General features: G+C 35.3%; 2 protein-coding genes across 6 annotated transcripts in view; one reads left to right on the forward strand and one right to left on the reverse strand.

Annotated features, from left to right (window-relative positions):
• Positions 1-7,914: 7,914 nt before the first annotated feature.
• On the forward strand, positions 7,915-23,743 carry padi2 (peptidyl arginine deiminase, type II). 2 transcript variants are annotated; one of them, XM_067374524.1, is made up of 16 exons: positions 7,915-8,189; positions 12,894-13,062; positions 13,662-13,731; positions 13,864-13,925; positions 14,337-14,454; positions 15,781-15,933; positions 17,042-17,232; positions 17,397-17,500; positions 17,616-17,727; positions 19,365-19,472; positions 19,649-19,800; positions 19,946-20,093; positions 20,966-21,059; positions 21,149-21,222; positions 21,351-21,515; positions 23,503-23,743. In XM_067374524.1, the coding sequence occupies exons 1-16, from the start codon at positions 8,017-8,019 to the stop codon at positions 23,734-23,736; spliced, it is 2,127 nt and encodes a 708-aa protein (XP_067230625.1). In that variant the 5' UTR covers positions 7,915-8,016; the 3' UTR covers positions 23,737-23,743. The 2 variants fall into 2 exon arrangements, with proteins under 2 accessions (XP_067230625.1, XP_067230626.1); XM_067374525.1 differs by lacking the exon at positions 7,915-8,189 and adding an exon at positions 9,121-9,321.
• Positions 23,744-26,585: 2,842 nt separating this feature from the next.
• rap1gapb (RAP1 GTPase activating protein b) overlaps positions 26,586-27,574 on the reverse strand; it is a 59,702-nt gene continuing 58,713 nt past the window's right edge. For all 4 annotated transcript variants that reach the window (XM_067374521.1, XM_067374520.1, XM_067374523.1 and 1 more), the window contains one exon: positions 26,586-26,723. The gene's annotated coding sequence lies outside the window, so the exon portion shown is untranslated. The remainder of the gene's footprint in view (positions 26,724-27,574) is intronic.

A 27,574-nucleotide genomic window follows, 5' to 3' on the forward strand; every position in this document is an offset into this window, starting at 1 on the left:
CATGTAGAAATGTTATCACATTTTCGTCCTTGCAAACACTGGTACATATGCACTTACTATAATATTTTTGTCATTTACACCTAGTCGCAATAAATGTTTATCAACATATAGTGAAAAAATAGGTATTGAAAGAGATGGCAAATATGTGTTATTTTTAGATTTCATCATAATACAATTTTTGTACTGTTCTGTAATATATATAACAACATTCATGTAATTTACAAAAATGTAATAATTTTATGTTGGTTTGCCTCATCAAACTCAAGCAGCTCTATAATGACTGAATGAATCATGGAGGACAAACAAACATTCAGCGACAGAGAGTTTTCTCAAGGATGCAGGTACATCAAAATTGTCATATGATCTTTATGTTATAGAAAATATATTGTATACCACATAACTGGGTGTTTGCCAGGGTTGGCAAAGTGATCTTAGTGGGTGATGATAGATAAATTTAAGGGAAGACACATCAACTAATCTGAGGTACAGCATTTCTAAACAGATTCTCTATTTGAGGGTTATCTACATGTCAAATCAACTATATGAATTCTTCTCAATTCTGTTATCTCTATTTTAATGTCTCTATTAATGTTGATTCCACAGAGAGAGAGATTAAACCCACTGGAGTCCAGATGTGTGTCCATGAAGAATGACAAATCTATGGACAAGCCAATAGGTTTCAAGGGAAGACACACTTCAACTGACCGATCTAGACATGCCAATCGGATTTAAGGGAAGAGACACATCAATTAATCTGTTATCTTAGTGGGTCTTCTTAGTGGATCTTAGTCTTCTGCTTTGTTCATTTGAGCATCCAGGAACATCTTGCAGCTTTATATGCGCACCTCTCTTTTACAAAGGATAACAGAAATGTTTTTGACCAAATCACCAAACTAAGTCGTTTCTCTAAAGTTTTATACCAGAAGAAATATAATTCATTATCTGAGCTGCATCAGAGCGCTGTGAATAAGGCCTTCAAGAGGAAGAATGGACATCTTGAACTTATCCTACGTTTCCTTCTGGGTCTCTCATTTGAGTCCAATCAGACTCTCTTACGGGAAATATTGACACGGACAGGAAGCTGCTCCTACAACAAAAAGAAAACAGTTGATTACATCAAACAGAAGATCAGGGAGAATCGCTCTCCAGAGAGATTCATCAACCTGTTCCACTGTCTGAATGAACTGGGTGATGATTCACTGATGCTTGAGATCAAACATCATCTGAAATCTGGAGAAATAAGAGAAACCAACCTCTCCACTTCACAGTGTTCAGCTCTGGTTTATGTGTTGCTGACATCGGAGCAGAAGATGGATGATTTTGTTGTAGCAAATTAGCTCAAAAGAAATATGAATAATTAATCATAACTAGTTATAATTAATTATAAATATTTGGATCAGTTAATACAATTAATTTAATGTAATAAAATTAATATTACAATCAATTAACCTAATGTCCAATGAACACACAGTGTTAATTGTTTATTAATTCTAAGAAATGTTCATTTCCAGGTTATGGGAAATAATCTCTCAGAGCCTGTAGTCAGGATCTGCATGAATCGGGACTCCAGTATATGAGCACAAAACACAGACAACTTTACGTGTGACATGAACAAGACTTTATTAACTAGACTAAACACTTAACTACTCTTACATTCACACACATACATGCATACAGTTTACCAAGGGAAAGAGAGAGCTAAAGCAGAGTACAGGAAGCAAGAAGTTACAGCATTATTTGACATTCAGCAGATCAACAGCCTTGAGCAAACCATCAGTTTAGTTTTAACAGGCCCTTCTTTAAAAGAGGTAAGGATACTCAATGTATCAGATAATGAGACTAAGTTTGATACTTGCATGTCTCTCCAAGTTGAATTAAAACTGTCCTGATGCAATTTGTGGAGGCTCCTGTTGAATCTTTACTGATATTGTCTTGATGAAAGAGAACCAGTTGGATTCAGAGGATCTTTGGTGAATGGAAGGTCTAGGCCGAAGCCTGGCACAAGCTTGGGGTTCCTTAGAAGCTTCTAGCTTCTTACAGCGTCATCTTGACATCAGCATTTGTCAGTAAAAGAGAAGGAAGGAGGGTTTGATCTTGTGATCAGTAAATATAAGGGGTGTCACCCTCTTAAGGTGTCTGAGCAAATAAAGAGTTGCCCTCTCGGAGGGAACTTTACGAGTCTTTGTGACTTTGGCAGGATATTAGCATAAGAAACTGGATTGAATGAATGAGAGAAGAGCCTTCTAGATTCTTATAATACTAATGTGTCACAGAGTTAGTAACATGTAACATAAATTACCAAATAGGAAACGAAAGTTGGAGTACGTAGATACCAAACATGATACCAATGTAATTTCGGTTATCTATACATTTGCAACTCTGGAACATTAATACCAAAATAGTTCAAAAGAGAGAATTAATACATAGAATAAAGCCTATAAAAGGAAAGTCATGAGATGGGAAAATTGGATACATGTTTATACATTTACCAAGTGGTTATATAGAGAATACATATAGGATTAAGAGAGTTTATTTGTCCTTCTCAGAAAGAATGAAGTATTCAAAATTCTTTCTGATCGTAAAAGTAAAATTTATCTGTAACAGGACACCTAGTTCTGCCTGTGTGTTATAGCTACGTTTGGGATGCTGGTTGCAGTTTAAGGGGGATGGGTTCACAGAACTTTGATAGAGCTGTGAATTGAGATTTCGTGAATTGAGAAGTTCCTGCTTATGATATCTGAGCTGTAGATCCTGAACTGAGAGAGTGATAAGTGTCATTGTTCTCTACAGGTTGATTAATTGTGGTGTTAAAGATGAAGGTAGTGCTGTTCTGGCTTCAGCTCTATTATCAAACCCCTCATACCTCAGAGAACTGGATCTGACTGGAAATGATCTAGGAGCATCAGGAGTGAATCTGCTATCTGCTCTGAAGGATGATCCATATTCTAAACTGAAAATGCTTCTGTGAGTAATGATGAACAAAAGATGTTCATGTTAATTAGCTGCTATTGATTACTAAGCAGAGTTACTATTAAGAGAGACCATATCTAGAGACGGGCTCAAATTAAAGAAAAAAAAAATGCATCTACATGTTTATTATTATTATTATTATTATTATTATTAATAAATTATTATATTTACTATTGTTGCATAATTATCAAAAGTGGTAATGTAAAAAAAGGACATTCCACAGCACTATTTCACATATTTTTGACCTAACACAAACATGAAAACAGACAGACAGAAACTGATTTATGAATAAGACTAGGAAATTACTGTGAATTATATAATATTTTAAAATATGTAAAATGTGGATTTTTAATTAAATCTACATGCTAGCTTTTAAAAATATTATAAAATATTTCGAAGCTCAAAGTATTAAATATTCCTCGAGCCCCCTGCTTCAGGTGCCTGACCATGACTAAGTTTTTATCTCTCACTAGTGCAAATAGTTTACTTTAGTCATTACTAAGTGAATAATGCATTAATGTTGCACACATTTGACTGTCTCTGTTTTACTTATAGGTTTTAGTTTGACCTTCTTTGGATCAGCTGATGGTAAATAAAGAGCTGCTACAGAACACATTTCATTCAACAGGATCAACAGACATAAACACTATAGTGATCACCACACATGGATGTCTTTGTGTAACTTCCCATAATGATCCAATCCTTGATCCAAAGAGAAACAAGGAAAGCTTTTCATTTCTTCTTCTGGAGCGGCATTTATACTGGTACCACATTTTACATAATATCAGCTGTTTTTTGACAATCAATGTAGGCTATTATCTGTTAAATCCATATTGCAATATATTTCAACTCAACATTGAACAATGCAGTCTTTGTCCTTTATTTTACATTAAATCATATTTCACACTTTAGTTTTTCTTGCTTTATCTCTATCTGAGGTTTCTTAAACACTCTCTCCCTAGTTGAACTTAATACATTTATTTTAAACTTACATTTTAACTTGGAAACTATTATTTCAGATACTTTTCAATTGAGTTACTTTTGAGATACTTTTTGAGAGTTTGGATTACTCTAACATGACAAGCAATGGACTATCACATCAAGCCAAATGTCAAGGAGTTATTGTTGCGTCTGGCTGTCTCAACTGCCAAAGGCTCTTGCGAAAGGTGCTGAACTTGAAGGGAGGATTTACACATTGTATCAAATCAAGGAAGATGAACTGCTGGTCCCGTTCACTCAGGTGGCTGACTCAGATGCCTCAAGAATGGCTTAGGCACTAACCTGGAGGTCTCAGCTATATAGGACAAGCTGCTAAACCTAAAATGATTCTATCATCCAACCCTGGACTGTCATACCGGAAAAGAAAATGGCAAATAAAATGCCCCCAGACAGCGCTCTCCACCTCATCAACAACCTCTTATTCTTAAAGGTCCCGTTCTTCGTGATCCCATGTTTCAAACATTAGTTAGTATGTAATGTTGTTGTTAGAGTATAAATAAAATCTGTAAAATTTTAAAGCTCAAAGTTCAATGCCAAGCGAGATATTTTATTTAAAAGAAGTCGCCTACATCGAACGGCCAGTTTGGACTACATCCCTCTTCCTTCTTTAATGACGTCACTAAACAGTTTTTTGACTAACCTCTGCCCACAGGAATACACAAAAAAGGGGGCGTGGTCTTGTTGCGCTCCCACAGAGAAGAGCAAGAGTTGCGTTTGTAGAGTGTGTTTGTCGCCATGTCGTTGAAACGCTGTTATTTTCATCCCGCAGTCCAATCACCTTTGTTTGGCCTTCCCAGGGACGCTGTACGTAGAGATCGATGGTTACAATTTATGTTTAACTCGGTTCCCGAAAATTATAATTGTGGTATCCTTACTGCAATAGTTAATGTTGGACTGCAGTGCACATAATGGCCACAAGAGGGGACTATGTTTATGTATATGGCTGTTTTCCGTATGAGGTACTCTTCTGAGTGAGTGCTAACGTTGTACATTTTCTGTCGCTGCTTGTGGAGATTAAAGAGTTCAGTCTCTCGGGAATTATTGTCTTTTGTGTTCATTCGGCACAACACCACAATAATCCACATGTTAAACTATGTGCAGCACACGTTATGGTAAGAGGCGTGACCTTTCCGGGCAAGGAGCGCTAAGCTGCTGTCGAATCACAACACAGGAACCGCTGGCACAATCAGAACTCGTTACGTTTTTCTGAAGGAGGGACTTCATAGAACAAGGAAGTCATCAGACCGTTTTTATGACAGTGGAAACAGCGGTATACAGATAAGTAAATTATGTGAAAAATACTGTGTTTTTTTACATGCGAAACATGAACACATGTTATATTGCACACTATAAACACAATCAAAGCTTCAAAAAACCACGAAAAACGGGACCTTTAAAAACAGATATGAATCTTTGTAATGCCTGAATCCACAAAATACCATCACAAGAACTGTGCCGAGCTACCTGAGGAAACTGCAAAATGTTGCAAAAACTTTGTCACAACAGAGGCTTACACTCACAGCTCTAAGGAGCATTGGCGCAATGTTAGTCACCCTACCCTGGCTAACCCATCGCAGTGTCCACAGCATCAAATCCGCAGAAACCATGCACTAAAATCCTCTGACACCACCACTCAATTTGTTGGAGACTCAATAATCTGGGATGTCAGAAACAAAAGGATTAAAGGTGCCATCGAACGTTTTTACGTCTAAGGTGTCCCCTGAATGTGTCTGTGAAGTTTCAGCTCAAAATACCCCATAGATTTTTTTTTTATTAATTTTTTTAACTGCCTATTTTGGGGCATCATTAACTATGCACCGATTCAGGGGCTGCTGGCCCTTTAAATCTCATGCTCCCTGCCCATCGAGCTCGCGACTCTATAATACAGTGCATTTACAAAGTTCACACAGCTAATATAACCCTCAAATGGATTTTTACAAGATGTTCGTCATGCATGCTGCATGCAAGCATCAGATCATGTGAGTATAATATTTATTTGGATGTTTATATTTGATTCTGAATGAGTTTGATAGTACTCCGTGGCTAAAGCTAACATTACACACTGTTGGAGAGATTTATAAAGAATGAAGTTGTGTTTATGCATTATACAGACTGCAAGTGTTTAAAAATGAAAATAGCGACGGCTCTTGTCTCCGTGAATACAGTAAGAAACAATGGTAACTTTAACCACATTTAACAGTACATTAGCAACATGCTAACAAAACATTTAGAAAGACAATTTACAAATATCACTAAAAATACCATGTTATCATGGATCATGACAGTTATTATTGCTCCATCTGCCATTTTTCGCTATTGTTCTTGCTTGCTTACCTAGTCTGATGATTTAGCGCACATCCAGACGTTAATGCCTGCCCTTGTCTAATGCCTTTCATAATGTTGGGAACATGGGCTGGCATTATGCAAATATTGGGGGCGTACATCCTGACTGTTACGTAACAGTCGGTGTTATGTTGAGATTCGCCTGTTCTCCGGAGGTCTTTTAAACAAATGAGATTTACATAAGGAGGAAGCAATGGAGTTTGAGACTCAGTGTATGTCTTTTCCATGTACTGAACTCTTGTTATTTAACTATGCCAAGGTAAATTCAATTTTTAATTCTAGGGCACCTTTAAAACTGTCTTTTCCCAGGGGTATTGTATCTGACATCATGGCAAATATCCCCTGATAAAAACTAATAAAATCATTGTCCATGCAGGCTCAAATGACATCCCTAAACAGCAATCTGAAATTCTAAAACAGGTTTTCCTTCACCTTCTGGACTATTTCAACTCCACATTAGTCAAAGTGCATATATCAGGCCCCATTCCCACAATCGGGTGGGGATGCTGCTAATTTAGTAGGCTGTTAGGACTAAACATGTAGGTGCATGCTACTATTCAGAATTTTCCTGTCATTTGCGAAACTTGGTGGCATGGTCATAAAAAAACTAAATAGGTTTCTAAATACAAGTAATCTAATCAGGGTGAATCATACAAAGAATTATATCACAGCACAACCTCTCTTAAATCTGCTATTCTAAATAAACTCATTAACAGGGCTGCCCCTAACTAATGATTTTCCTAGTCGACTACCATTATTCGATTAGCTGGGGGAGAAATACTACACCATAATAATGAACATTTAAAATATAAATTAAGAGCTCAAGCACACAAAGCTTGCCACAGCGACACTGGCAATCATTGCATCAACTTTTCTGAGATCAGAACAAACTAAATAAATAATCTATAATATAAATGAATGTATTACAAATTCATACACTGCCCAGCCAAAGAAATAAAAATGAAAAAGGGTTGCTGTTTGGAGTTAAATAGGCTTAAGGGTCTATTATTATACATAATAAAGAAATAAAGATTCAAATCAAAATATGACGCCTTGTAATCTTGGTAAAGGTATGAGACATATGAGGTCCAATAAAACCTAATATTATCCAATAAAAAACAAAGAAATCATTAACAGCCTGCGACGAACACCTGAATGATTAATACATGATCTAAATATTGCTCTTTGTGGTATTTGCATTGGTTCTTAAATAATTGAAATAACTTACATTTTGAAAGACAAAAAGGATAATTATGTTCTACAAAAAGAAAAGAAAGTTAATAAAAAAAGCCGTGGTATAACTACAACCGAATCTAATCAAAAAGTCACAGATTTTTAGAGAGAGGTGCATATTTGAATATCATAATATTACACAGACACCAAGTATTTAACATGCATAATACTGTTTGATGTTGGCTGGAGAATAAGCATCACTGCATTTAAATCTTAAAGACTCATTCAGCTAAAATCACTTGGAGTAATGAAGAATTTCTACATTTTTACCGAGCTCTTTAGGTCTTGTTAATCATTAACTTTGTTCTGTCTTGTAGGCTGTTTAGTCTTTCTAGGAAATTGCTTTCAAATAGCTTTGAGCAAGTTTTTAGACAGGTGAGTACATGTCTTCCCTCTCGTGTTATATCATACGCCCTTATTTCACAGGGGATTCAGGTTATTTGAGACCTGTGGACGTGGTAGTCTGTAACAATGGATGTGATGCAGGAACAAACACACTCAGTCCCTTCACCTCGGAGTCTGCGAAAGAGAAAGAAGATGTCAGATGTGACAAACATGAATCAGCGAACTTGTCGACTGGACATCAGTTCACCCACACAAATTGTGTATGTCATTGGTACGGAACTTAAAGTGATCCTAGATAGGTAGGTAATATAATAATATTATAATACATTGTTTTCCTCCATTGTGTTTTTAAACAATTGCAGAACTGTTGCATGAATTGAGGAACAGTAGTAGCCAAGCATATATTATAGAGTGTTTTATTATGCATGTATTCAAATGCAAAATATAAAATTTATGGTATGAACTCCAAACATTAAATGCATTTTTTTTTTTTAATTAAAGATTTAAGTAAAAATAGGTTACTTTAATAGTTGCCTACTTGCAAAAGAGGTTATGTCCACATGAGAAAATAAAAGTAATCAGCAATTTTGTCTCTGTTTAAAATCTTCTGATTAACTAATCTATGCATTCATTTGAACTCATTAATAAAAAAAAAAAAAAAAAAAAAAAAAACAATGCTATTAAGATTAGGTATTTTGCAAGCTTTGTGTGATAATGGAATAATGAAAATGTAGATTTTTTTATTTAAATATTTGTAAATATTTTGTCATAATACTAAAAATAATTGAACAGTTAACAAAAACGATATCAACACCACTTTAAATGAACAATGTTCCTTATGCAACAGACCAATATAGACAATTTCTCCATAGCATATAAATAATTTATATCTCTAAATGTAATACAATTAAGTTTACCCACTAACAAATAGGACCTATGTTTTGGGTGAAAAATAATGGCTTGTCTGAAGGAAGTTTGTGCAGCCTCCACACGGTTCACTATGAAAGATAGCGATATTAAAATTACCATTAAATTGCTTTTAATCGATTTAATCAAAGTGCTTGCTTGCAATTTGAAAAAAAGGGTTTGGTATCCCGAGGCTAGACAGTCCAGAGTCGCGCTGGGGTTAACAGCGCCCTCTAGCGGTGAGTCGCCTGTGCTGCTGCTGCACACTGAGTTGTGGGCGTATCCAGTAGGTTGAAGTCTTTCCAGTTTCCTTGACATCCACCTGCTTTTGTTCAACCAATAGGCTCTCTGGCTTGGTGACATCTCAAGTATATAAAAGGTTAAAGGTAAATTATTGTAGTCACTTTGAAAGAAAGACGCATCTTCAACAATCATGGTGTCGCGCCGATCACTTACAATTGACACTGAGAAACCGACCAAGACGACATACGTGGTCGGAACGGAGTTGACGGTGAATTTAAACAGGTGGGAGAGTTTAATTTTCATGCATTATGCGAATAGACTCATAATTATAACGTTGTTTTATTTGGGGACAGTAACACATGACGCGTTCATAAAGAGCGCGACTGAGCTCAAGGGAATTAGACACAGCAGTCTATTTTAATAGCTCGAGAGGCATATTTAAAGAGACAGTGCACCCCAAAATCCTTTCATTATTTACTCACATTCATGTTGTTTCAGAACCCCTATGACTTTCTTTTATTCCGTGGAGCACACATGGATATGTTAGGCAGAATGTTAGTGTCTGACAGACAGCCGCAGTCTCCATTGACTTCTATTGCATCTTGTTTCCTACAGTATGAGTCAATGGTGACTGAGGCTGTAAGTCCCGAACATTATGATTCAAGACATAAATAAAAATGTATGTTTTCATGCTATAGAAGTGCATTCCTGCTAGTTGTTTATTTTGATTTCTTTTATGTATTTTTTAAGCAGTGTTTTTAATAAGGGTCAAACTGACTTAGAAACATGATAATGTATAATATGACAATGTCAAGCAAAGGGTTAAAGCTTACTACTGTCTGACTTCTGAGTTTTATTTAGATCAAAGGAACATATTTAAGGAATTTGCATAGAAAATAAAAGGATTCATTGCAAAATTACTATTATTATTTTGACAAGCACGTGATTACAGACTCTGTGATCCCACACATAAGAACAGTCGATGCAAACACGACGTTCCCAAAAATGTCCGTTTGATGGATTAGACCAACAGTTGAAATATAGCAGAGAGACACAAATATAATAACATTTTGCTAACATATTTTACAGTTAAATTGGCTTATTGTTTTATAGTTCTATTCATAAAGTTTGTAACAATTCATTGGCAACATCAACTGAGTTTTCAAAGAATTGAAACTGCCTGTTGCAGATATTGGTCTGTTTGTCATAATTTTATGAAGATTAGTCTTTTTATCTGTTTGTTCTTGTGTGTAGATGAATATTTGCTAGGAGAATTTAGGTGGGATTGTCGATTGAGGAATTTCTCCTTTCAGTTCCAAAGGCGGATGAATGCACTTCTTGTGCTGCGACATTATTTAAATTCATCACTGAACTCTGTCTCAATGCTTCTGTTTATAACCGCTACTGTCGGCTGTTGTCTTTGGTAGATTGTCCAAACCTACTAATAGCTCTTTTTTTTTATTTTTTTTTATTAGTCCATACTGAAAGAGACACTCTCCTAACAAAATCATCAATACTAATGTCTGCTGTCTTAGTTGAATCCTGAATGTATTCCTAATCCATTATCTAATGCAGTACTGATGACATTTAGGTTTGTGTCATGTCACAATGCCTAGTATAAATATGAGATATGAGGTCATAGTAACAGCATGTATGATAATTCTACATGATTTAAAGGGTTAGTTCATCCAAAAATGAAAATTCTGTCATTTCTTACCCTCATGTCGTTCTACACCCATAAGACCTTCATTCATCTTTGGAGCACAAATTAAGATATTTTTGATGAAATCCGATGGCTTGGTGAGGCCTCTGTTGCCAGCAATGACATTTCCTCTCTCAAGATCTATAAAGCTACTAAAAACATATTTAAAACAGGTCATGTGAGTACAGTGGTTCAAGCTTAATATTATAAAGCGACGAGAATACTTTTTGTGCACCAAAAAACAATAACAACAATACGTAATGATCGCCAATTTCAAAACACTGCATCGTGAAGTTTCAAAGCTTTTGTTTTGAAAGTTTTGAGGTTCAGAGCGTGTATCAAACTGCTGAAATCATGTGACTTTGGTGCTCCGAACCTCTGATTCGAAACAAAAGATTCGTAAAGCTTCAAAGCAGTGTTTTGAAATCTGCCATCACTAAATATTGTTGAATTTTTTTTTGCTGCATAAAAAGTATTCTCATCACTTAAGGTAGAACTACTGCATTCAAATATGTTTTTAGTATCTTTATGGATCTTGAGAGGTTCGGTGACATTGCTGTTAATAGAGGCCTCTCTAAGCCATTGGATTTCATCAAAAATATCTTAATTTCTGTTCTGAAGATGAACGAAGGTCTTACGGCTGTGGAATAACATGGGAGTGAGTAATTAATGACATTATTTTAATTTTTGGGTGAACTAACCCTTTAATGGTGTGTACAACTGTTTAGATGGAGTAAAGCATATCATAATTCTGTCATGTCAAACATCCATTCACACTGTCTAACCAAAGTGTCAATTTTTTTTTCACAGGATCTTTTCTCAGGGTTTAACAGAAATTTACTCTTGTTCTCTCTTTTAGTTTTTACTTGAAATAGCATATTACTAAATAGTTTAAAGTTATGTCCATAGGTTATGAGTCAATCATTTTTACCATCGTATTTTCCGAAAAACTGTCATAATGATTTCAAGAAGTGAATTTCTCAAGCAGATTTTTTTTTTTACGTAGAAATTTTTACATGAAATTTTCTAAAAACCACATTGTAGTTTCACAACATTAAGTACAAAGCCAAACAATGCCAAACAAAATGTTTATTACCTTTCTAAAAACATAATTATATCGCAAACATTTACTACTAAGTTTAGGGTCAGTAAGATTTCTTTCAGTGCGTTTGAAAGATGCTCTTATGCTCACCAAGCTGGCAATTATTTGATCAAAAATACAGTAAAACAGTAATATTGTGAAATATTATTACAATTTAAAATAACTGTTTTCTATTTTAATATATTTTAAAATATTATTTATTCCTGTTACTCCAGTCACATGATCCGTCGTAAATCATTCTAATATGCTGATGTGTTTCTAAAGATAAAGAAACATAAAATGCGAACTCGTTTTCGGGTTTTGGCCTACAAAAAACTTAATCCCAGCACCACTCTATTGTGTATATTAAAAATGATTAGGCTTCAAATTCAACACAATACAATCCCCCCCTTTTTTTATCCTTAAAGGTACAGTAAGTGATTTCTGAGGAACGCTGGTGATTGGAACGAGCACCACAGCACACTTGTAGCCAATCAGCAGTAGCGGGCATGTCATGATGGGGGAAGAGAGAGAGTGAGCAAGAGGGAGATTTGAAGAAAGACTGTAGAAAGAGAGATGGCGGAGAGACATTGCAAAAGAGAAAAGAGAATATCACTGGAAAAAGAAGGGTTATGATCAGGAAAGAGCTTTAGGACCCACATTATTATTAGAAATGCTTTCCAGCACTGGAGAGACCTAAAAAAAAAAATTCTGCTCGATACGCAAGTAACATTGAACTAACAACGAACTTGCTTGTATATACTCGTGTACTGTATGTTGATTAATTTTGTTCTTCCTTGTCATTTGTTCTTCATTTTCACTTTATTTTTCACAAAGCTTTATTTTGCTGTGCTTCAGCTGTGATAAAGAGACATCCACTATGCATTTTGGGGGCGGAGCAATGAAGGGAAGGGTGTGTTTGTTTGGGTTGATTTCAAATATCAACAGTGTTCATCAACGATTCTCAGAAATCGCTTACTGCACCTTTAAAACAAAGAAATGAACTTTGTATCCTACAATGAAGTAGATAAATTCATAATGTGTCTCTGTGTTTCTCTATCCTCTCAACAGGTGTGCCCCACCACAGGCCAAGTTCTTCTCAATAAAATGTACCCCAAACGTGCATTGCAAGGTCACTCCCCCGACCAAGGACAAAAACACTCTTCCGCAGCCCCTCATCCCAAACTCTATCCTCATCATCACCATGGACACAGTCAGTGAGACTGCATTTGACAGCAAGGTACCTATCTAATCACCTCTAAAAACTATTTACATGAAGAGCAAAGTACAGCATACACAGAAAGAATCTGTGGAATTTATCCGCCTTCTCTGCGCTGATTTTGAGGAAAATTCTGCTGAATGGATTCAAACATGATAAACTGAGCCAAAAGTACTACGCTATTATCTGAAAGCATTATCAAACTAACAAAAATATTTAAAAGTAGGATGTGATGGGGAGGTTTCTGTGTGGGCAGATTCCATTTAGGCATGTTTCTTGAACCTTTGCCCTAAAGTAGATAATAGTCCTTTAGAAAACAAACAGAACTGAAAGAAACTGACAACAGCAGACAGGAAAGAACTTGTCTGATGCACATGCTGTGGTTTACCCTGGCTCTAGTCGATGCAGGAAACGAGGTTTACACATCTCACGTCACTTTGACAAAGCTGTCTAGCACTGGCAGTTTGAAATCTGGATATATTTAGTACATTTTTAAATGCAATCATTACAGCACTGAAATGAATCACTCAAGTAATCTTTGAAGAAAACTGTAATAATTGCACAAAAATCGTCATGAGGATCCAGCTCATGCTTGTTTATAAGAATCGGATGTGTTTCAGTTATCTGTGAGGTACTATGGGGACAAAACGGAGACTCTTGTGGACGCCGTGCTGCATCTAACAGCTGTCGGTACGTCTCACCATGCATATGTCTGTGTTTATGAATAATGTAACTGTAAACATGCAACTATAAACAGCCTCATGATGCTGGTGGGACTGTTGAGGAAAGTGCAAGTCTCATATTGTCTCTGTTCTGTTGCAGAGATATCTCTGGACGTAGATGCAGACCGAGATGGCGTTGTTGAGAAAAACAATCCAAACAAGGTGAGCTTTGTTTGCTGGTAGTGGGATCTGTTCTGTATCATCATTATTTAGGAGATTTGTTTTTTGCCTCATTGTTTCTTGGCTTGGAGATGGGGCTGAAAAATCTGATAAAATTAATTAGTTGATTAATTTACATGAATTAGAAGCCTTAGAGATATTATAAAGCCACATTTGATTGCATATTAAAGGGATGGTTCACCCAAAAATGAATAATGGAGAAAAAAAAATACTTTTAAAAAATGTCTGTTTTCTTTTTTGTCAATACAATGGAAGTCAATGGAGTGCAATTATTGAACCTTATTGACATTCAAAATATCTTTTTGTGTGTGTGTGTTCTAACAGCATAGTTCTATTGTAGATTTTCAAGATTTTATTTGAATAATGTGTAATAGTATTGGAATTTGGGTCTAGGCATCCTGGAAATGGGGTCCTAATGGCTACGGTGCAGTTTTGCTGGTTAACTGTGACTCCGAGACCACATACAAGAAGAAACTGGACAGTGAGAATGATGAGATCAGTAAAGTCGCGGGTGAGTCTGGGCAGGTCTGGCCACAGATATTTGTTATGTGTAAATAGACTTTGTACCAAACCCATTTCTAAACATTGCAGCAAAATGCTTCTTCCTGATTAGGGGTGTGACGAGATCTTGTGCCACGAGATCTCGTGAGACTAAAATGTGATGAGATTTCTCATCGAGGTGAAAAGCTGTCACGCAATATTGCCATTGCCATATTTTATAGAAATAAAAACCATTTAATTCAGTTGGATAACAGTCGATTCAATTCCATCCAGCTCATCCAACACGAGCTGTAGAGTTGAATGTAGTGCAGCAGGAAGTTCACTGATCACGTGACGAGATGACTGACAAGACCATGGTGGAGGATTCGTTGCGCAACATAGTCCAAGCCTCAGACAAATGTCTTATCTTGTAGAATGCGCGATCAGCACCGCCGCTCTCTATTCAGAGAATGCGCGATCACGAAATAGAAAGCGAAAGTAAAACGCAAGCGTGCATTCATCGCGGTTTCAATACCCCACCATTTGAAAGCGGCTCCCTGATGCATGCAAACTGAAACATCTCTCAATATGAAAGCTATCTTAGGCTGGGCTGTGTAGTTGTAACCATCTCTTAGCTCTATATCATGCTTGAAGAAAAATTTGGTCTCTATTTGAACTTTGAATATTGAGAGAGTACTTTAATTATGGTTGCACTGATTGTTTGCAAAAACAGTGTTATTCATTTTTATTTCTACTGTTTTTATTTCTATGATTAATTTGTGGAGAAGAGTTCAGTTAGGTTGTCAAAAGATGTAGAAGCTCATAAATCAGTTCTAAGGTCTGAAGAGACTCATATGAAATCATACAGGAGAGTTGTCTTTTACTGCATATGATAATTCATATTCCGAAAGTAGAACTGAAATGACATACATTACAAGATGATTAGTTAAAACATTTCAAATGCGTTCACCTGCAGACTTTTTTTCTAGTCATGAATTTCATCATTGAGGATTTCTTAAAAATATTGTGTAAAAATCTTGTCTTACTCTCTTGAACTCAATCTCGTGTCTCATCTCATCCCTATTCCTTATTAATCATTCATTATTAATCCTTTTCACATTGCAAGTTCATTGAATACTTTCAACCTTTCGATTTAAATCAAACTATTCAGTTTATTCAGTACGGAAATATATCCATAGAAAACAGTATCCATAAACATTTGAATTAGATGCACATTTTCAGCCTATAGTTGTATTTTTCTGTGTGTTTTGAGGTATTTAGCTTAGTTAACGTTGGACTTTACTCTTTAAATGCCATGAACTGTTATTAAAAAAATGTATCTTTTTTTTGATGGCAGATTTGCAGGACATGTCCAAGATGATCTTGCGTACCAACGGGCCATCTCAACTTCCTGAAGGCTATAAGCTGAGCATGTACATCTCACAGACCACTTCAGAGAGCGTGAGAGTCTTCAGACCTCGGACAAATGTACAAAAAGACAATGTGTGGAGTGAGTGTAGACACAAATACCTGCAAATTTAGGCAATAATGTTATAAATAGGGTTTTAATGTCCCGAGTCAATCTCAAAGATCAGTATCGGGGCCGATTTAAACTTAGTTTTTGGTTCGTAGAACATTATTCTAAAGTTAATCTAACATTCTCATAACGTAATTTTAAAGTTTCCAGAACATTAGTTTTTGGTTCCCAGAAGGTTATCTGTTAAGGTTTGTTTTTGGTTAGCAAAGAAAGGTTTCTTAACGTTCCCAGAACTAATTTTTGGCATGTAGAACGTTATTCTAATGTTATTCTAACATTATTATAATGTTAGTTTTTGGTTTGTAGAACGTTATTGTAACATTAATCTAACGTTCCCATAACGTTGTTATAATGTTCCCAGAACGTTAGTTTTTGGTTTGTATAATGTTATTCTAACGTTAATCTAACGCTCCCATAACATTATTATAACATTCCCAGAACGTTAGTTTTTAGTTTGTAGAACGTTATTCTAACGTTCCCTTGACATTATTATAATGTTAGTTTTTGGTTTGTATTGTAACATTAATCTAATGTTGCCATAGCGTTGTTATAACGTTCCCAGAACATTAGTTTTTGGTTCCCAGAACATTATTCTAATGTTAATCTAAGGTTAATATAATGTTCCTAGAACGTTAGATATGGATATTATCATCTAGTAAGGGATATTATCATCTAGTCCTAAAAATGTAACTCATAACGTTATTACAACATTCCCAGAATGTTAGTTTATGGTTTGTAGAATGTTATTCTAATGTTAATCTACCATTCCCTTAATGTTGTTATAATGTTAGTTTTTGGTTTATAGAATGTTATTGTAAAAGCAGTCTATATATGACTTTAATACATTATAAAAGAACATCGGTGTACGTACAGTGTACTTGCCTAAGAAAGTACTGGGTAATATAAGGTAACTACATTAAGGTAAGGTTTAGGGGTAGGTTCATGGTTAGTACCTAATTATTACCCAGTTATTGAAATTACTATAATAAGTACATAGTATGTACATCTGGGACAGGACTGTAAAATAAAGTGCTGGTGGAACATCAATACCTTACTGAATGGCTCCTCTTCCGTGTACCAGAGTACAAACTCCTGAAGTTGTTCCTGAAAGATTATCTCATGGTGGTGGGAACGAAGAAGCTGACACAGGAAGTGCCCTATCTGGGAGGAAACACTGAACTGGTGTTCTATGTAGAAGGTCTTCGCTTCCCTGATAAAGACTTTGATGGGCTCCTCACCATCAACCTTAGTTTACTAGAGCCCAGTGGCAAGGTTAGTGAAAGAGAACCTGTAGGACATCAAATGTCCTGTTCTTGGTGCTTTTCTGTTTATCTGCTTTCCACAATAACTCTTCAAGTCTTGCAATAAAAGTTACACTGTTGGGTAATATCTTATAACTTCTAATTAAATACTCTTCTGCTTGTTTTCTTAAAAAGGATATCCCTGAAACGCCCATCTTTACAGATAAAGTCATGTTTCACGTTTCGCCCTGGATCATGACCCCTAACACCCTCAAACCAGTGGAGGTGTATGTGTGCAGGTAAGAGTGGAGCAATTCAGTCAACACTTTCTTTAACCCTTTAAGGAACAAATAACACCATTGTATAATGTCTTTCATCTTGTGAGCTTTGGTGACTATTTGATGTTTTTGGCAGCACAACTGATAACTACAAGTTCCTGAAGAGCATTAAGAACCTAGTGGAGAAGAGTGGCTACAAACTGAAGATAATTCATGAGTACATGAACCGAGGTGACCGCTGGATGCAGGTCAGTGAAATCATTGGGGAAACAACAATATATATAGTTAATAAATACTAAATATTGTAACAATTTTATACTTTATACTCATATTTATTTTAGATAACTGGTATCAATCTCAGACAGGTTCAAGTGGTTAGCCAGGTCTCCTTAGGTAAATGGAAACCCTACTTAAAGTGGTTGTTGCACATTATTAAGCAAGTCACAGTTCTCATACAATATGAGGATGAAGAAAGATCTTTCTGAAGATGGAAAGCAAGAAATGGTGCAATGTCTTGCAAAAGGCAAGAAAACAACTAATATTGCGAAAACTAAATAGAGATTATTGAACTATCAAAAGATTTAGAGCACAGAAGAGCCTGGCCAGATAAAGGCTTATTAAGGAAAGTTTCTGTCAAACAAATTGATTGTATTAAAAAGGCAGCTATAATAAGCCACTGTTGAGCAGTAAACAGGTATTTGAAGCTGCTGGAGTATCAAAAACCTCTCAATGCAGGTTGTCAGTTGCATCTCAGCCACTCCCAACCAAAGCTCAGAAAGAGAAACATTTACAGTGGGTTTAGAAATACATGAAGACTCATTTTTAAATAGTTTTATACTCTGACGGATGCCTTACAACAATAAATGGTCCAGATGAATGGATTTGTGGATTATTGGTGAGTGGCCACCTGTTCCAACAAGTCTGACATCAGCAAGGAGCTAGCGGGTGATGATTTGGGCTGAAATAATTGGAAGTGAGATGGAAGGTCCCTTTAGGGTCTCTGAGGGTGTCAAAACGATTTCTGCAAGATATGTGGAGTTTATAACTGACTATTTTCTGCAGTGGTATAAAGAGACGCACTATCCCATGCTGCAAAAAACACCACCAACAATAAAACTGTTTGAAAATGTATTTCCACACCCATTGTAAAGTTTCTCTTTGCGAGTTTTGGTTAGGGGTGGCTGAAATGCACCTTTACGCACAACTACCAGCCTGCATGAAGAGGTTCTTGAGACTCCAGAGACACCAGCAGCTTCAAATATCTGTGTGCTGCTCAACAGTGACTTTATACAATTTGTTTGACAAAAACGTTTCTTAATAAGCACTCTAAATCACTCACAAATGTTTTGATAGTTCAATAATCCCCGTTCAGTTTTTGCAAAATATTAGTTGTTTTCATGCCTTTTCCAAGACATTGCACCATTTCATGCTTTTCATCTTCAGAGAGATCTTTCTGTGACTTGCTTAATAATGTGGAACAACCACTTTAAGTAGGGTTTCAATTTACCTAAGAAGACCTGGCAAACTACTTAAACCTGTCTGAAATTGATACCAGTAACCAGAAAAGATATGAGGAATAAAACAAGCAAACACTTTGTCTGAAAACTAAAATCTGAATGTTTATTGTACTGAAATCCTACTGATACGTCACTTGCATAATAATTTGGATCAGTGTATGTGTAAACGTATGTCAATTAAATAATAAACATGTATCTGATAGAATAAGAGTCAAAAAGAGATTTTAGAATGTTTAAAACCTTACTTTGAAAATAACCTTATCAAACTGCTGAAGCCGTTTATAGGACTAACTAGACAAACGTGTCAGGTGACTGTCACATGAAATGAGTAATTCCTTCTGACTCTCTCTCTCTCTCTCTCTCCACAGGATGAGATTGAGTTTGGCTACATTGACTCTCCCCATCATCGGTTTCCTGTTGTACTGGATTCTCCTCGTGATAGAGGCCTTCAGGATTTTCCCTACGAGTCCCTTCTGGTGAGTGAGACTGAGAACTACTTAAGAGTTTCAGTCAAAATTGAAAATTGTCATTTGCTCACACTTATGTCGTTCCAAACCCGACTTGCTCACATTTTTTGATGATGTGATGGCATCAAGTTATGATCACATTCTAAATCAAAAATGTTTGAAATCACTAAATTATTGTGTCACAGGGACCAGACTTTGGTTATGTGACACGGCATGCTTTGAATGAGGAAGTGAGCAGTCTGGACTCCTTTGGTAACCTGGAGGTTACTCCACCAGTCACAGTGAACGGGAAAAGTTACCCACTTGGCAGGATTATCATTGGAGTGGCGTTCCCTACGTAAGCACCAGAACTGTACCCTCCAACAGAAACCACAACTGAAACGGAACATTGACATTATTTACTTGACTTCCAAATAATATATTTGTTGTTTGATTAATCAAACCATTACCAATCATTGACAATATTTGTGTTTAATTTTAAGTGCAACAGGTGGCCGCAACATGACCCAAGTCGTCCAAGATTTCTTGTGGGCACAGAAGGTTCAAGAGCCAATAGCACTCTACTCTGATTGGCTGGTTGTGGGTCATGTGGATGAGTTCATGACCTTTGTCCCAGCCCCTGACCGAAAGGTAAACCGATATGTTAAAAATGCCATATTAACAACATATACTACCTAAATAATTCAGATGTTTTATGTTTTTGAAATAAGTCTTACCAATGGCTGCATTCATTTGATCAAAATATATTGTTTTGTTTATATTTATACTAATACATTTTAAAATGTACTTTATTCCTGAGAGGCAAAGCTGAATTTTCAGCATCATGACTCCAGTCTTCAGTGTCACATGATCCTTCAGAAATCATTCTAATATACTCAAGAAACATTTGTTCTCAATATACTTATTCAGCATTTTTTGCTGCTTAATATTTTTGTGGAAACTGTGATAAACTACCATTCAAAAATGTTGGGCTTCTAAGATTTATAGAATATGATACTTTTATTTATCACAGCCTGTATTATTGAAATGAATACTTTTATTCATCAAAAGTGACACAATATTACTGTTTTTACCATTTTGATCAACAAATTTGGTGAGCATAAGAGACTTCTTTCAAAAACAATTATTAATTTGTAACTTAATTATTCCAAAGATTTGACCGCTAGTGCACTGTTCTTATTTTTGCAGTATGTAGTATGTAACTCTGTTTTGACCATTTTATTATTTGACCAACAAGACAAAATTTGAATCAAGACATTTTGTGCAAAATTGGATTAATTTTTTGTTTAAAACTGGATGTTATTTGTAGACTCAATCATTCAGAAACAATGCAGCATGCTACTATCTGAGATGTGTGCTATTGCATGATGCGTAATGTCTCACATCCTTCTTTTAAATAGTAGGCAGTATGTACTGCGCAGTATGCCAGTTCTCCATTCTGAACTCAGCCAATGTTTTTAAATACTTAAAACAACGTGAGCTGTGATGTTTTAAATGTTCAGAAGTTCCGGTTGCTGCTGGCCAGTCCTGACGCAGGATACAAAGTTTTCAAAAGCTTACAAAACAAAGGACATGGAAAAATGGAAATGTTTCCAGGTAAATGCTGACTAATTTTCTATTTCAAATAAGATATGTTACACTATCCATCAAAGTTCATATTCTAGCTAACATTTTTACTTGAACAGGTATGCCAGAGGCCATTTCTGTTAATGAGATCCTGAGTGACAAAAAGCTACAGGCTGAAAACCGATACGTGCAGGTCAGTGAAATGCACAACATTCACAAATTACACATGGTATTAAGATGCGTTGTTGCAGATCAGTCCATTGTTACAGATCTGTCTTTGCTATGGGAAATAATAATGAAATCATATAATCTTTCACTCAGAGCTGTATTGACTGGAACAGGGATGTGCTCAAGAAAGAACTGGGGTTGGATGAGGAGGACATCATCGATTTGCCCATCCTGTTTAAAGTGATGGAGGAGGAAGAAGAAGAAGAAGAAGAAGTGAAGAAATCAATCCCCAGGGCCGCGGCTTACTACCCCGACATGGTACAGCATATTATCACGAACTTACTGAAAGTCCATTCACATTTTGACCACTTGCTTTTTCTTTATATGGAAAACTAATATACACTACTGTTTTGGCCTTGGTAAGAGTTTGTAATGTTTTTGAAAGAGGTTTCTAACACTGTGTCATATCCTGACATGATGCGATAAGATTCCAGCGACAAGCAATTTGTCCACACCAGACACAACAAAATCAATCAAAAACCACAGCCAATCAGATGAGCGTGTGGGCGGAGTCTCTGCAAACTCACTGCTCTCACAAAGAAATTAGACCAGTAAATAATCCATAAATGGTGTAAAATTCATAAATATTACATTATTAAAAATACATACTGAGAGACAAACAATCTTTGACAGAATAAACGTGTTTGTTTACATTGAATTGACAGTTTGAAGGTTATTGTTTTCTTTCATTTATTTTCAAGATCTGAGGTGAATTAACCATTGAATCTTTCAGTATGGCTATACAGGGCACACAAAATAATATTCAAACTCATTAGATGCTTTTAACATTAAAAAAAGCACAAACAGCACCTGAGATTATTGTCATACTTTGTATGTTATTTCAGCTGTTTCTAAAATAGGGCTGTCGCATATCGTCATTATGGCTGGTTAGGATAAAAACTCTGATTAACATGGAAAATATGCCTTTTATCGGTGTCTAGGACACCGTTATTCTCACCAAAGCTGCCTTTATTTGATCAAAAACACAGTAAAAACAGTAATATTGTGAAATATTATTTCAATTTAAAATAACTTTTTTCTATGTTTATATATATATATATATGAAGAGTTTGGTTCCAAAACGCAATAACTCCATTTTGATTAATTTGAGTAAAAAGGTGTTTTCTTTACCAAGAAAGTGGCAAGATGAAAACCTCTATTTTCTGTTTCAAACTTTCACATAGCATCTTTTGGTTATAAAAACATTAAAAATTCAAATCTACATTTTGATTTTAAAAAGTTTATTATAAAAACGTATTATTTTTTTCCCAAAATGCAATTAATCCATGACATTTTTTTCCCAAAATGCAATTAATCCATCAATATAAAAGTTATTTTTCAAATTGAAAATAAACAACAAAGCAAGATTATTCACATATATGATAGAGTCTAAACTTTGCCAATATTTATTTTATATACAGGCATTTTACTAAAAATACATTCAGCCGTTGCTCCCAAAATGAATTCAACGGATCATCTTGTTAATGTTATAAATTATTTGTCATCACCGATTAACGAGTATCTGGCGCCACCGCACGGCTAAATAAACACATTTGTCGAGTACATTGGTATTAAAACGGCTTTTTAAAAAAAGCCTTCAATGTTTACAGTGGGTGGAATGGTGCGCTGTTATTGGTTGAGAGCGGATATATCGCGTTCTGCAGAAAAAGGAGACTGGCGTTTGTCGCGTTTTGGAAAGAAAGGGAGAAAACATGACAGAATAACATGACGGATATCACATTTTGCGCAAAATTGATAAATGACTTTTCAATACCGACCAGATACAATACTGATTTTGGCGGAAACTCAATTTTTTTGAAAATGGCGTTTATCGCGTTTTGGAACCAAACTCTTATATTTATATATATATATATATATATATATATATATATATATATATATATATATATATATATGTTTATATATATATATAATGTTTATAAAATATTTTTTTATTTAATGTAATTTCTTCCTGCAATGACAAAGCTGAATTTTCAGCATCATTACTCCAGTCTTCAGTGTCACATGATCCTTCAGAAATCATTCTAATATGCTGATTTGGAGCTCAAGAAATATTTATCAATGTTGAAAACAGCTAAATGTGAAGTATCATTAACCTATTCTACCAGACGTAATGCACATTAATATTCTGTATTATGAAACTAGTTGAGGAGTTTGACATTATAGTATCACATCTCCTTTTTTTTTTTTTAAACCTGTATTTATTACTTGTATTTACCCTCAGGTGAACATGATCGTGTTGGGGGACCAGCTGGGCATCCCAAAACCTTTTGGGCCCCAGATAAAAGGCCAATGTGCTCTGGAGGCAGAGATGTGTTCTCTTCTGGAGCCTTTAGGCCTCAAATGTACCTTCATTGATGACTTTGCCTCGTACCACAAACTTCTGGGTGAAGTTCACTGCGGTTCCAACGTTCGTCGAGAACCATCCCCTTTCAGATGGTGGAACCTAGACCTGTGAGAGAGAGAGAGAGAGACTAGGAAGAAGAGAGACCAATGTCAAGTGCCTACTGTGTCTAAAGCAGGATTAACGGGTGTTTAAACTAGTTTATTCTAGTAATAAACAATGCATACAGCCTTAACCTTTCAGGAAAAATGGGATAATTCATCTAAAAATGGAAACTGTGTCATCATTTACTCACCCTGAAGTTGTTCAAGCAGCTCTTTTCTATATAATGACAAGGTGCAGTCAAGCTCCAAAAAAAAATGAAGAAAGTACCCCAAAAGTCATTTGTATCACTATGCAATAAGTGTTCTGAAGTTGTACAACAGTCTTCACTAAGGAACAGACAAACTTAAGTGCCTATTCACTGAAAATCTGCTTTTGTTGCACCCGCATATTGAGATTTGAGAGCTTTGGATTTCAGCAAATGCAACTTTTGGAATGACATGAGAGTGAGCAGATGATGACAATTTTGTGATCTTTTAATAGTTTTTCAAATTTTTATAACTTTCCTCTGACAACCAGGTCTTGTTTTAACTGTACAGCTATTCCTCAGGCTGCAGCGGTGCTGCTTCAGCATTTCTAAAAAATAAAAATCAAGGGATAATGTTTTGAAAAGTGATTCACATTAATGATAACCACTTCGAGCTTAAGAAACATGTAAGTCAAGAGTTGTATTTGTTAACATTAGTTAATGCACAGTGAAAGTGACTTGAACAATGAATAGCTGTATTGTTATTAACTAATGTTAACAAAGATGAATAAATACAGTAACAAAGGTACTGCTCATGGTTAACTGTTGTTAAATGAACCTTATTGTAAAGTGTTGCCTATTAACCATGAATGTTCACTCTGTGTTGCCTCTAACTAATGACTGAGAAATTGATTTTATAATTGGTGATTTACAATCTTGGATGATTTCCCAAAGTAATATACATTAAAGCAAAAATAAATAAACATTCCATGAACCCTTTGATCTTTATTAAACATGATTTCTCTGGTTTTATTACAAAAAAGGAGAAAATGTCTTATTTACAGTAAAACATTTCATAAAAGTAGCATAATAAGCACTTGAAAAAGAGAACACAATCACTTGCAGAAAGCAGTCGGTGTTTGTTTGGAATGAGTTTGTGCTTCATGTCTCGAGCATGTGCAAACGCACTATGTACAGTTTGACCAATCAGCAGAGATTTAGGGCTCTAACACAGCTTTAAGTATGGTTTTAGCCAGCCAAAATAATTTCCCCCTTCTCCGTGTACAGTTTTATAAGTATCACCCCTGAAAGTGCCTAAACAGCACTATTTATAAGCAAAAATCCCTCAAATTCTGTGAACTGGGATATTAGTCGAACAAAATGTATTATTGTGTTCTCATGTTTTTGGACATGTAACCTTGGTAATGTCCAATGTAATGTTTCTACTATAATGGTAATACCTTGGTATTCTTTGAAAAGAGTATCATATCCCATAAATACCATGGCATTTTAAGTAGCTGTCAAAGTAGGCACGTATTCGGACTACTTTTTTTTTTTTTTGTGCAAACAACATTAATTGCAAATATTTCATTTTATTAGAGTCGATATTTTGCCAGTGAATGATGTTTTTTTTTATGTTTTTTTTATGTCACAGCTTGGGATAGTTGTTTAGAATAATTCATCACATTTACAGCTCATGTGATTGGCTCAAAAAAAAAAAAAAAATCTCTATCCCATAAGCCAATGAGATGAATAGGAATGCTATTAACAGCATTGACAACGTAGTGTAAAAACTGAAACATTGATTTTATGATCTGAAATGGGAAGGGTTTTTTTCTCAAAAAATCTTAAAATATGTATATGAAAACCCCATTGTCCACCATTTCAAGCATCCATTGAGTATATTCTGACCTAGTGTTTTAGTGTCCATACCCACTATCATATACGTCTCATATCAGTTTTACATTCATATTGCTCACTTGCCATATAATCTAAAAAGGCTTCATGCTATCTGACTTGAGAGAAATGACCCTTCAATCTGCACAGCAGGCTTTAAAACATGAAACTACAAACAAGAAGCTACTACATTAGTGTACAGTTTACACACACGTCAGTTTACCACAAGAAGCTGTGGCCATACAAAATATGTTGATCAGTAAAACAGCATAATCTTAATAAATAATATTTAAAAAACGTATACAGCATCTCACACTTGATCTATTTGCTTTTGTCATAAATTATAATGCCTACTTTGTTTATCGGAAAGGATCTGAAATGGCTTGGGCGCCTAACACCAGAAGAAACACCTAACCGAAAAACAACATTTAACATTTACCTATATTCATTTTCAACATCATTACTCATTACTGACACAAAACGCAACCAAACAGAACCACACATACATGTAGATGTGTATTACAGTGCTTTGCGGGTTCGCGTGTATTTTAAGCATGATGGGTTTGGATTGAACCTCCTTTGTTATTCTGAAAGATGCCGAAAGCTTATGATAGCTTACCACCCCCCATTACTGAAAGATCTACACACCACAGTGAGCCTCAATAAATAAATAAATATGACAAATAAAAAACAAACCCACACAATGAGGGCCACTATGAAAGAAAAAGAAAGACAGAAAGACAGAAAGAAAGAAAAAGAAAGAAAGAAAGAAAGAAAGAAAGAAAGAAAGAAAGAAAGAAAGAAAGAAAGAAAGAAAGAAAGAAGCCTATGATAAGGCCATAATAATCATGCGTGATTGATTTCCCAGCTGGCAGCTCTTCTCTGTTCTTCTAGACGTGTACCAGCCTTCAACACATGCCAGGCAGGTTTGCCATTTTGCCTACAGACCAACAGCCACATGACAGAAGATAAAGGGGTGGTTTCCTTACAAGAGCGCGCTGATATTCTGATGCACACTTGCCCGACTGTACGCCGCGGGGCTGTAACTAGTGCTTCACTCCCCTTCACATCCGTGTCTCTAGAGGAACTTGTGAGCACATTGAGTGTCCGCTGCGAAGGGCTGCTTATGAAAATGCTGAGAATAAGACATGACATATTATTAATGAGATTAAGATATATGAACATGCATTTATTTACCAAAAACACAATGTATTATACTATATACTGTGTATTATTACTACAATTAAAATAACTGTTTTAACAGAAAATAACTGATATTAATATTACATTTATATTTTAAAATGTCATTTATTCCTGTGATGCAAAGCTAAATTTTCAGCATCATTACTCCAGTCTTCAGTGTCACATGACCCTTCAGAAATCATTCTAATATGCTGATTTGCTGCTCAAGAAATATTTATTATATAGCATTGAAGATAATATTTACATTATCATCAATGCTGACATATATTTATATTTTTTGTGGAAACAATGATACATTTTTTGTTCAGGATTCTTTGATGGTTTCGAAAAAAAAAATATATATATTATTTGAAATAGAATTTTTTTTTATAAATGTCATTTACAAATGTCTGTTTTGTCACTTTTGATCAATTTAATGAATCCTTGCTGAATAGAAGTATTAATTTCATTTTCATTTGTTAATGCATTAATTAACATAAACTTACAACAAGCAATATATTTTTTCCAGCATTTGTTAACCTTTGTTAATGTTAGTTAATAAAAAATGTTCATGTTCGCTCACAACGCATTAACTAATGTTAACAGATACAACTTTTGACTTTAACATTTTTAGTAAATGTTGAGATTAACACTAAGATTAGTAAATGCGGTAACACTTTACAATAAGGTTTCATTATCTAACATTAGTTAACTACATTAGTTAACATGAACTAATAATGAACTGCACTTCTACAGCATTTATTATTCTTTGTTAATTTCAACATTTACTAAAACATACAATCA

Source organism: Chanodichthys erythropterus, chromosome 21 (genome assembly GCF_024489055.1).
Source record: "Chanodichthys erythropterus isolate Z2021 chromosome 21, ASM2448905v1, whole genome shotgun sequence".
NCBI lineage: Eukaryota > Metazoa > Chordata > Actinopteri > Cypriniformes > Xenocyprididae > Chanodichthys > Chanodichthys erythropterus.

Excerpts from the sequence above, each read along its gene's own strand:
- padi2 (XM_067374524.1), top strand. The coding sequence starts at position 8,017 with ATGGATGTGATGCAGGAACAAACACACTCAGTCCCTTCACCTCGGAGT. Across the intron at positions 17,233-17,396 it reads TACTAGAGCCCAGTGGCAAG|GATATCCCTGAAACGCCCAT; the intron begins GTTAGTGAAAGA and ends TTTCTTAAAAAG. Across the intron at positions 19,473-19,648 it reads TTCCCTACGAGTCCCTTCTG|GGACCAGACTTTGGTTATGT; the intron begins GTGAGTGAGACT and ends ATTGTGTCACAG.